General features: G+C 32.2%; 1 protein-coding gene across 1 annotated transcript in view; it reads left to right on the plus strand.

Annotated features, from left to right (window-relative positions):
- The window catches only part of LOC132943416 (uncharacterized), a 55,880-nt gene that overhangs the window by 18,020 nt on the left and 24,914 nt on the right, over nt 1-12,946 (plus strand). Inside the window, exon 3 of the mRNA XM_061012401.1 lies at nt 731-1,472. Within this exon, the coding sequence (XP_060868384.1) occupies nt 731-1,472 (742 nt within the window). The remainder of the gene's footprint in view (nt 1-730; nt 1,473-12,946) is intronic.

Raw genomic sequence — 12,946 nt, forward strand, 5'->3', positions numbered from 1 at the left:
GGTCTATTATTTCTAAATATTTTGGTGAGTGGAATTAGGTGTGCGAATTAGATTCATGATTTTTAGGCACTGTATGATACAATAATAATATTTAGACTTTAGTTATAGGTAGTTGTATAGTTGTATACCCATTCAATTTTTTTTTAGTTATAACCCAAACCCTTTAGCTTTGCCCCGTATAATAATAATAATCACAAACCATGAATATTTGAATTTAATAAGTACAATTTTGATGTAATACAATAATCTCCCATGGATAAGCTCCAACATAGGTTTATACTACGATATAAATAGATTAATAAAAGTTTTCACATTTTACCTGATTATCTGATAACATATTATATTATGCAGTTATTACTTATTACCTGGTTATTTAACACGATAATCTTGCAAATTGTGTGTATAATATTAAATAATTCCAATTTAGGTTTGTTATTAATAATGATAATTGTTGCAATTATTGACGAATAACCGTACATTATAACGTAAGTCGATAATAATTAGTTCTAATCGTCGTCGAGAGCGATTGAAGTGTATAATATAATAAAGCCGGTAATCGGAATCTAATAATATTAGGTATACTATTAATATTGGGTAATAAGTACCTACACTAAATTTCAAATTTTTGTCACTAAATTATTTAGGTATAGCCCCCAAAATCAAATGAATATCTGCTATAGGAATTGCTACGGGACGAATCCGATTGTATTTCATGTTTACGCTGTTACAGAATAAATCCGATTTATGTGGATGACGAGCACGTACACCACAACAAAAATGAGACGTGGAAGAACAAGAGTGGTAGTTCCGGGTACGACAGCCAACCGCACTCGGACCACTCAAGCTTGGACAAGGGTTCGCCACCGGCTACGAAGTGTCTGAGGAACGGTACGACGCCACCGTCGTCAGACGGATCGTCGGGTAGTCCGGTACAAAGAACGTCGGCACCGTGGCTACTGTCGCCGATCAAGGAGGGTGTCATCGACGTGCATCAGTACTGCATACCGCGGCCGGTGTGGCCGGGTCACGCCGATAGCGGCGTGCTCAGGTACTCCGCGGACTCGGACCGCATACCACGGGTCAAGTGCTGTAAGCACTGCGCCAGATGCCGGTGCCGTAGCAATAGCACCAGCAGCAGCAGCACCAGTAGCACTAACAGTCGTGGTAAGACTGTGGGTGGTGGTGGTGGTGGAGGCGGTGGTGACAGCTTTTCCGGGTACTCGTCCGCGTTTGGCGGTGGCACCGTCAGCACCGGCAGCACGAGCACCACCTCCAGTGGTGGTGGTGACGCGGGATTGTGTTCAGACGATGTAAACCCGTCGCCAACCGGCAACGGTTCGATCATTTCCCATCAGTCACCATTGGCGTTGGACCCGCGTTTCGGCGACGGCGTTGGCGTCAACAAAGCTCTGGTGGACAACTGGAATTCCGTCGACCTGAGGCTCAACCAAAAGACTGATAATCTACACTACGTGAGTACATAATAATATTATTGTTATTTATTTCTTTAATTTTAATTTTTCACCCCAGCTTCGAATGTTAATTATATCATTGCTATACATACAAATAGACATTAATTATTGAATCACAAGAATACTGTTCAAGAAATAAAGGTTAATAACCCCCCCCCCCCTCACACACACACCCCCCCCGTTTTATCGCCACTGCTATAAAGTTTACTTGACCACGTCCATCAGGAAATTAAAAAAAAAAATTTTGGAACTTACGTATATATTAACCGAGTAAGAACAAAAGTACAATTATATACATTTTCGATCAGACTTCGTTTCAAACTTAATACTTACCTATAGCCATTATAGAAGTTTATCATTTCTCCCGGGAATCGGCCGTCGGTAAGTGTCGCATAATTGTGTGTGTATGCAGCACTGCCGATAAGTCATTTGATAAGTACATCATAATTATGATTATATAACTTATAAGTCATAACGTATGTATACACGGTCCATAGATATTTCGATGTTTTGCAACCAAAGCTGGTAGGCGTAGGAAGCGACTACTTACAGTTAGTTCTCATATATTTAACTGGCAACGCCCCCTCCCCCAAGAGTCACCTCGCACCATCAGGTGGAGAATATTTTCAACCCCATGCATGGCCATGGCGTGGTTTTGGGGCTGATTCCCCATCCGACTCACGAAAGAGCATAGAATTAGGCGACCATGCAGGCAAACTGAAGAGTACGATAAAAGGCATACCACCAAGACAGACGACGTAGGTGTGAGCTTTCGACTTCATACTATTGACCATGGTCCATTTTATCACTTATCTGCACGCGACATGCACCGACTAGACATGATAACTGTGATAAACGATAAACTTTAAATGGCTATAACTTCTAAACGAAGTCCTAGTGACAATTTCTAATTGCATCATCGTTCTTAACTCGATGAAATACGTTAGTTCTAAAAACTTTTTTTTAATTCCCCGAGGGACGTGGTAAGTAAACTTGTTCCGTATATTGTACATATAGGTATGGACAATCCAAATACAACCTTGGCATAAAATATCCGTGACATATAGATATTCAGTATTAAATTGGACATATACCTAATAATATGTATTGTTATTTTGGTAGTATATATTATTTATTCATAATTTATACTTATGTAAATCACGTATTCTCGTATACTATAAACCTATAAAGGGTTATTAAATTATTGAGGTTGACAATGGTATAATCGAGCAGTGTGCAAATTCAACGGGGTGAAAGAAAAAATCATTATAAGGTAATTTAGGCAGTAGGCAGCAACGTAATATAAAAACATATACAAATTATATGGAAAATATTAAAATATATCAAGGCATGTTTACAGCAAATAAAAATCTTTGTTACGGGTTGAATATTTTTAGTTATATTTTTCATATTGCTTATTAACGTCTTTGGGAGAGGTCTAAGGTCGTTAAACGAAGGGACTCTTAACGTTGATTTTCACAGATATTTAAATATTTGGTGGCTACGCATACATTATACACTTGAGACTGCAAATAGATAAATACTATCGGTTTATCATCGCATATTATAGGTATACAATATACATATTACATACATACTGTGTATATAATTCATATAATATGTACCCAAACGTGTTGTAAGTTGTAACTTGTAATTATACTTATTTGCAGACGTAACCATACGTACTTACTTTATATTTATATACATTAAACGTTAACTGCTGTGTGTTCTCATAATTAGCTACTACGAAGCGTTAATTCATGTTATCAAGTTTTTTGTTCGGAGGTGGCGGACATGTGCAATAGACAGTTAAACCTCCGTGGCCAATTGCTTTACCTTTCTGATTATTGCAGCAGTTGTCTGTTAAATAGATTATAGGAGGTACTTACTTACCTACTTTGTGGAGTCCTCAATTTTCTCGTATTTACCCATGGGTATATTATATAGGTATTTGATTATATTTTATACATTAGCAATAGACTTAATGATAGTACGGAGTATGGACGACGACAGCGCACTGTCCTTGTAACAAATTGATATTTATTTGTTTCTCTGTATAATAATATCATCATCGTATAATATATTATTATGTGTGTGAACAGACATTTTTGTATGCGTCCCGTACTGAAAATACGCAACAAATAACAATTAACAATTGAAGTATATTTTATACTTAAACTTGTTTCGTTGCAAAATACTATTTCAATAATATAAAATGTGTCTCTATTGTGATACGTGCGTTAATTTATTAATTATTATTATTAATTAATTTAATTCAATACACATATCTACTGCAGTCTGCAAGTCCCATCGCGGATCATGGCAGGTGGACGTAACGAGATTCGTGAGAGGGTTGCACGTGTTGCATAAATATAGATATTCATTTTTTATTAAAACCGTAAATTCTAATGACACTCCACACACGCATAGACCGAGCATAGTATATATTTCAATATATTATTTTAATCTATAGGTTGATCCTTATGTACGCCAAACACTCTTAGTCTATCATACAGTAAATTTAAAGAGAATAGTTTTAAAAATTAAGTTTTTAAAAACCTTCATCGTGATACTTAACCATAAATTGTGTTCAAGTTATTTTTCTCATAAATACAAAGATCAATAAATCAATGAGAGTTTTGCGTTCAAAAGAATTACCGGCACCATTTTAGAAAATTGTGAGTAACATTTTTGTTCGATCGTCGAATAATGACACCCTGCACGCATATAATATAATATAACATATTATGTGTACCCAATGTGTATACTGTAACTACTTTCTTAGTGTATAGTGTATAGTGTATACCTATTACTTTAGTAATATATAAATAATATACAATATTCACACAATCACACGACTGTGCCGTAGTGAATTCTGCACATGTGTTGAGTACTATTATACATGTAGGACGTAGGTACGGTACAGCCATTGAGCTATGATGTATAGATTGTAAAATGGAAGTTTACGCCACGAGATTAAATTTTAATTTGAGCTTTCCAATCTAAGCTATTATAGTTTGCCGTTATCGGTTGCCACCAAGGTGTATAATATAATTTCACAATAAAAAAATGAGGGGGTTCAGTTTAATAATATACATAATATATGATTTATAAACGCATTATAGTTTCGTATTGTGGTATATTATAGGTCCGGGTGAACGAATCCTATTAGCGCTGAAAGTGAGCACATATAATATTATAAATGAAATAGGAAGGAACTCGTAGTTTAAGACCACATACATTATAATATATAATATTGTTTATAAACACTGACACACTGTAGTACCCATTTACACCTTTTTATATAAATTATAAATCATCTATATAATTATATAAAAGCCAAATAGGTATACCACTCATCGTAATAAAGGTGGCACTTGGCTCTTATTGTTGGGAGGCAAAAATGAACCACAATTTACTGAAATGATTGGTTTGTCCTATCAATATTTTTTCTGGGGTGGCAACTGCCAAATGAGAAAGACATATCCTGTAGGCGATAACTGATAACCCCATTGGTTACCGATATTTGAAAGGTAGTTAAATATAGTTTAAACTTACGAAATTAGGTAAAGCGTGGTTCTATTATAGATGTGCAGGATGGTAATGGATCTCCGGTATTTCGTCACAAGTGTATAAGTTTCGGATCACTTCGGCGCATCATATTAATACATACGACATACCTATAACAACCTTATGTGTGGTATGCGGTATTACGGTGTGCAAAGTACGAACACACGATGTTGTAGTAACTTGTAATTATTATTTTTGAATTTGAAATATTCTGACCCACCCGCTAAATGCGAGAACAACCGCGCGAGAATCCCGGTGCTACTGTCCGCGGGCGGCGCAAACCGTCCTTCGATTTTGCCCTTCGCGGACTATAAATATCGCGACGCGCACAATAATAATATTATAAATTATAATATATTATTACTATACGATAATGCGCGCCATACGTAGTAATGCGTTCATACGCGCACGCGCGCGTCACAATATAATAATATTATTATTATTATTACACGGAGACACGTCGCACTACCACGGTTACCACTACTCTGTACTATATAGGTAATATCACTGTTACCGCTATATATCTACCTACGACAAAGTTGTGCGTACCTACAGGATAATCGCCGTATACGATGAGATTTTAATCTGCCGCCGCGTGACACGTACTTATACCTATACCGTGCGTGACGTGTGCGAGTGTGTATATTATCATGTGAAACGCACCGGTCCGCGTGTCACGACCAACCGCTGCCGCCGCGGCGAAATATCGATTACTTGTATATAATATTATTATAATATATTATCTGCGGCTGACGATTATTATATTGTGTCTATAACCGTTGGCAATGAATCTCCTCTGATTACAACTGTTCATTTCCAAGCGATTCCCGCGGTGTCCGTGCACACTTATAAACCGTGCCCAAATCGGGCGAAATTTGCGAAAATTCCAGCTGGTCGGCTGTACATTATACGAATATAATATAATACGTACCTAATAGTTATTACATTGAACGATCGTACCTCATCGGTTCGGGCGTCATTTTACCGGGGGGAGCATTTTTTTTCTCGTCTTATAATATTTCAACAGCGGCTTCCCTAGGGTTGTTAGAGAGCTTGGACTTACTTGCGCTACTTACTTTTACTTTCATAAGCATTTTTTTGCGATTACAATTTATATGTCCAGTTTTTAAAAAAAAAAACCTAAAATAACGCCACTTTAACCGAATATTGCATGCGTTCATTATAAATTATAATAAATACTAGTGTCTAGTGTACTCATAAATTGCAATCAATATGATCATTCACTTGTATCTATGACACAGTAACTGCAACATCGCGCTGAAGAGATTTTTTTCGTTTAATTTCTTTTTACCGTCGTGCCGCACCGCATCAGACAAGAGACAACGCACGTCAATTTTCGATCCGATGCAGTTCATTATTATTATAAAATATAAATTATTGTAGGTAATCACCACCAATAATAAAATACAATTTCAGCTATCTAACGATCGCGGTTTAAACACTTTTTTATCGTTTTGTTCCTATAATTAATGACTGTCGTTTGTTTATTTTTCAATGCATCCTTTCCCTTAAATGTATTATACATTTTTAATCCATTTTTAATCCATTTTTGATCGTATAATCAAATTAAATTTCTCTATATCGACAATAAAATTAACTAATAAATGATAATAATTATCATTAGTATAGTTAATAGTTATTACTTTTTTTCGTTGAACATCCCCGAGAAATCAATTATTATGGTCTTACGAAATATGTATTTCGTGTATTGCACGCACGATTTAAGACAGTGCTATCTTAAATCGTGATTGTCCGTGCTGAAAAATATAACTGCAGTACAGAGTATTTAGTTTAAAAACATTTTCTTCAACAAATTCTGGTAGAACTTACTATAATATTAAAAAAAAAACTTTAATGTCTCTATTGAGTGGGGTATTGAGGTTACCTAGAGTCTACTAAGTCTAGGCTATTACACGCATGGCTTATGTCTTAATTATTGAATTAAGTCTTGTGCGACTAAGGTGAGAGCGAAAGTGAGATTTTGATATTAACTTTACAAATTACAATTATAGTGTTTCAAAGTACCTGTGTAATATTCTTTACTGTATTACATTTTTCCATTAACCTTTTCAACACTAAAATGATTACGTGTAGCTGTGTAGGTATTCAATATAGTCATACAGACTTAAGCTATTAACAGTATTTTAGTAATAGAACATGTTACAATGTTTACATGCATTATTATTTATTTTATAGTCTGAGATATAAAATATTGTAATAGATTCTGAGCGGATAGGTGAATGTAAAGGTTTTTTAATGAAGCGTGTGTTTTTTTGTCTGTCATCGACTTTTGAAGCAGTAAGAATTAATATCTTCAATTTTAGGTCTTGAGGGTGGTTTCTGGTACAAATTTGGATCTAGTTAGTAGTTTGGTACTAAAGAGAGTAAATAATAAAAATTCCAAGAACTTTTTAAATATTCGAGAAAAACAATAACAATTTTGAAAAAACTGAATATTTTACGTAAAACCAGTTTTCAACAAAATCGATTTGTGAGGTCAAAATGAATATGTAAGAACTTAAAATATTTTCAAAATAAATAACATATAAGTACATAGAGTCATATTATATAATAAACAGTTTGAGATCAAATATTTGATGTTGATTATGAAAAAGTTTCTTATTTTCAATATCTTGTATTTAAATGATTATGAATATAATATTATATTTTACTCCTATATATTAGGTACACTGCAGTGCTGTAACATAAAATAAATATCTTCGTATGGAATCAAAATATTGTACAATACGCTATGGGCTTTTGAAATACTAGATGGATGTTATTAGCCATTAGGCAACGATTCTATGTTTTTAGAATATTAATCGGGGATCAATAGTCTATAATATTGTATCATAAACGAGGTCGTCCGCATGATTTGGCATCGGTTTGGGGGATATGCATTTTTGTGACTAGGATAGTGATGGTGTAATATAGTGTGTATAGTGTTTACAATATATTATTATTATACATGTATTCGTACGTATTACACATACGACGTAATGCGCATATAGATCCTGTTTTTTTCTTTTTTCGATATCAGTTCCCTCCGCGGACTTGAGATAGTACTTGTGTTTATCTTGGAATTTTACCATGCACGATCTTCCCAGGAACCTTGAGATCAAGCACACAGCAAACACACTTGTACATAATATATATATATATCAATTACTTTCATCGGACCACGCGTAGGTATATATATATGTATATACCCTCGGACCTCCCTCCCAAAAAACTAAACATAAAAACAAAAAGGTCCTTACGCTCGTGACCTACGATAAGTGCAATCCGATACGTACTATACTCCCATATGTGTGTATGCGTACGTTGAATATAGGGAATCTAACCAGTCTAATGTTTACGTGTTGGTGACCGTCCTTGCAAGGTAAACGGGCGTCCAGACTGGATACAACAATAATAATACTGCCCGACCTCCTATCGCTGCCGCCGTCTCGACCACATATTATATTATATTATTATTATTTTCGTGTTTACAAAACTCAACATTTATTATAATATGAATCGATAAAATATGTATATTTCCATACTGTATTATATATTATTAATACGCGTAGAAATATAGGTAATGCAATGTTATAAAAACCTATGTCCGCGCCTTGTGTAAGTTCCACGGTCGACTCTGCTGCTCATCCGGGGTAAAACCCGAAATCATACTTACATTTTTCGTAATCCAAAACAAAAAAATATATACAGGGTGTAACAGATAGAACTGACTTTTGGAATGACTTTTGTTCTATCAATATTTAAAATATTTTTTTTATATATAATTTATAGCCCCTGCGCTACAAATATATTATACAAAATTTTTATTTATATTTAACACTGAAAATAAAAAATTTAAAGTTTGATTTAAATTTTTTGGATATATTCAAAATAGCCAATTGTACTATTTTGTTCTATTACATTGTGAATTGTGACGACAATATAGGAACGAGCCATTTTTCACTCTAAAATTTTACCGTCAACATATATGATTATAGTGATTACTATATTATCTCTTAATCTTATACTTATACAGTTATACTACATTGGTGTATTTAGTTATTAGTATAACATACAAAATATAAGATAGACCTGTTACGTGTGCGTTGTTACTATTAATGGTTGAAAAATTTAAATATTTATTATTTATATATTCCTATATCCTAAGCTTCATCCAATGACACTTAATTCATTGTCTTAGATGTTATATTTTAACTAAACGCATCGTACCGTATAAGAAAATAAAACATTCAAAAATTCCTTACCTATATGACCTACCACCTACGGAAAACATTTTGCAAACAAAAACCTTCACAATGCAAATTTAAGGTAGTCTTATCTATTTTGATAATTACCTTAATTAATTTAATCCAGTGTTTAAACTATGTCAAAAAGAACAGATCCTCTGTCATACTCACATTATACCTAGACTGATGAGGAATTATTGTAATGCTCTGATTGTACAGTTAATTTAATCCGTGTACAGTCGTTACTAAATTATATATGAGTAATGACTTAATACCCCCCCCCCCGCCCCACCATACAAAAAATCGTTATAAGAAGAAAAAACTAACCGACGACGTTAAAAAATATAATATGTATAGTGACATAACAGTTATAGTTATAAAAATATTGAATTAATATTATAATATGTTCTATACTTCTATGTGTAGAGTACCGAGTGTTGTATCTGTATGAATGTATGATAATAATAACAATACGGATCGAGCGGGTGTAATATATTATATTATATATTCGGACAAAAGATCAAGACATCAATACATGGTGTGTACGTTTTTTATAGTCCAATAGAATTATGATTGTTGCTATATTGTGTAATAAATAGCTGTTGGCTAGTACATTGAATACCATACTCTATAGATGAACCATTTCATAACAATAGTTACTTCTTTAAAAAGTATATAATTTACGATCACGCACTGTGGAAGTACAAATTATGATTTTCGTCGTGTTTGATGTAACTAACGATGTATAATATTATATAATATTTTATATCATTTCGTATCAGTTATAGTTAATTTTTTTTCTTGAGAATAATATTTTTGATTAGTTTTCACGTTGTTAAACGCACCTACATTAGATGAATCCCATTTTATAGAATATATTATATACTGTTGTAAATAGTTATAAATTATAGTAATATAGTCAATACATTATTCAATATACATTTTTGATATTATTATTACATATAGATACTTATATTATATAGATATTTTAATAAATTTCTATAAATAATGATATATGCTAACAAATTTAATTTTTTTATGGCCCACAAACATAACACAAATAACTATATCTCAATAACAATTTTTGATCCAAATCGTGTTTTCTAAGTATTACTAATCAAATATAAGAATCTATGACAAAAAACATATGACACATATATATATATATAACTGGTTAATAAATAACTGCAAATTTCCTCGATTTAATTAATGACCTTAAAATATTATATCAATTCATATTATATGTGCATATGTGCTAAAAAATTGTATATATCAATACTGTTAAGTAATTATGTAACAGGAACAGTATATTATTATTAATCTATAGTTACCCATTACTTATTAAAAATTACTTATAAACATCGTTTATGAAAAATAATAATAATACGTTTATTTTATTTTTAAAATATATTTGGCTAGAGATAATTCTAATGTTTACCAAGCAATGTTTTACTCTAAATCATATCCGTTAGACAGTTGAAGGTTTTTTGGATCGAAGAAGTTGGTGGTTTGTGTAGTCAGGGTGAAATCATAAAGTCGATAGATAATAAAATAAAATTTCAAATTCTAATAACTATAAGGTCGACGTCTGTTGTAAAAACAATCGTGCAAGATTATTTCATACAAACAAATATTGTTTTGACGAGTCAAAACCAATTTAATTCCTGAAATTCATGACGATTCATGTAATCGTAATATAAACTAATATATATTAAATACATACCGATGTTAATTTTAAAAATGGAAGTCTATAATATAAAGCTGTATCAACATTCAACGCATTAGCTAATAACATGTATGAATTGATGCAACTTAATATATAACAGTAGATAATCGATAATCAGTTATAAATATAACTACATAAATATAGCTTCTGATTGGCCTACATTAATACAAATCAAAACTATCGACAAATGGAAAGTCAATTTTGCATTAAAACTTGACGTGCATTTTCTTTCTTGCGAATGATGAGAGTATGAAATTCATAATATTAAAAAGTAAATTAAAAATATATCTGCGTGCCACTAATTCACACAAACCGTTAAATTACTATTTAAAAAACACGATTCATATAGGTACAAACAGCATTTATAATGTAAGATTCAAGCACGAGATATAGAGTTAAATGATTCATAATATTATGATGTTTTAAACAAAACATTCAATCATCTCACTGTGAAGTAAATTTGAATCCTAAGGGCTCCTTAGTTGTTACTTATTACATAAATAACGTTGTAATTTGAGTAAACATATTGGCATGGAATACAATTTTAGACACAAGTGATACGGCTCACATAACCAGTGTGTGAGGTTTTCGTCAATTAAAACCTATGGGCTTGTCGCTCGTAGCTCATATGAATAGTATTATAGGTACCCATAAAAGATTCTTGATTTTCATTATTATAATATATACATTTCGTCATTCGTTTATATCATTATATTATATGAATATATAGTTATCATCCCGACTCCCGAAGTGTAGAAGGAACTTTATTATATGGATGTGTATACCTAGACAGATCTAGTATACATAGTATACGTCATATATATAATATATGTATACATAGTATACATATTATGAATATAATATACAATATAGCTTATACATATAATTTAATATACTGATATAAATGCACTGCAGTAGCATATTATGTTTTAATATAATATATGTACAAATTTAGAATAGTACACTAATAGTACTATAGTACTATAATACTTATAATAGTACTATTATACAATATACAGTATACAACATGTATACGTTGCATGGTGAAATACTTTTTTTCTCATTCATCGCAACAAACATTGACTATATTTTCCCCAAAACCCAAACGATACCTACAAAAGTTGCGTAAATATTATATAAATGCTGAAAAAATTCGTGGATCACACTCTATTGTCATCTGGCAATGACCATTATAAAGCGTAGGTACCTTATTTTTTTTTTTATAATACCTAGTACTATAATGTACTTATACCAACGTATACTGATATTTAATCGTACATAGATATAACTATATTATATAGAAGCGTCCTATAAATGATGATTAGGTATATGATGAAACAATGTATTCATATTCAGATACATTTCACATAGTATACACTAACAACATAATATTTTCTAGTACCTACACTATAAAAACTATGGACGATAAAAAACATTGTTCTCAAGCTTAACAAATGTTCGTTCCCAGCATTAGACAAGATAATGATTTATTTACACAGCCGATGTGAAAATGTAATACTTTAAGGCGGGACATCTACAAGTTTAGCATAAGTTTTTCTAGGCCTAGATTCTAACATACATATAGACTGTAGTTATACTTTTATAACGTATTTAGGCTAACTCTTGAGAATATACATTTTGCCTGTCATCTCCTTTTAAAGCAGTAAAAATGTGAATGTACTTCAACGTTGAGGGTCGTTTCTTGTGGAAAATTGGATTTAGTTCAGAGGACAAAAACTATAATTCCGAGAACCTTTCAAAATATTCGGAAAAACCCCAAAAAAAATTTTAGATAACAGAAATTGTACGGAAAACCAGTTTTTGTCAACATCTATTTTGTTCCTATGCTGTAATTCAAAAATGAATAGTTGTAACGACTAGAATTTTTACTAAATATTCATAGGCAATAT

The sequence above is a fragment of the Metopolophium dirhodum genome, chromosome 4 (genome assembly GCF_019925205.1).
Source record: "Metopolophium dirhodum isolate CAU chromosome 4, ASM1992520v1, whole genome shotgun sequence".
NCBI classification, from domain to species: domain Eukaryota; kingdom Metazoa; phylum Arthropoda; class Insecta; order Hemiptera; family Aphididae; genus Metopolophium; species Metopolophium dirhodum.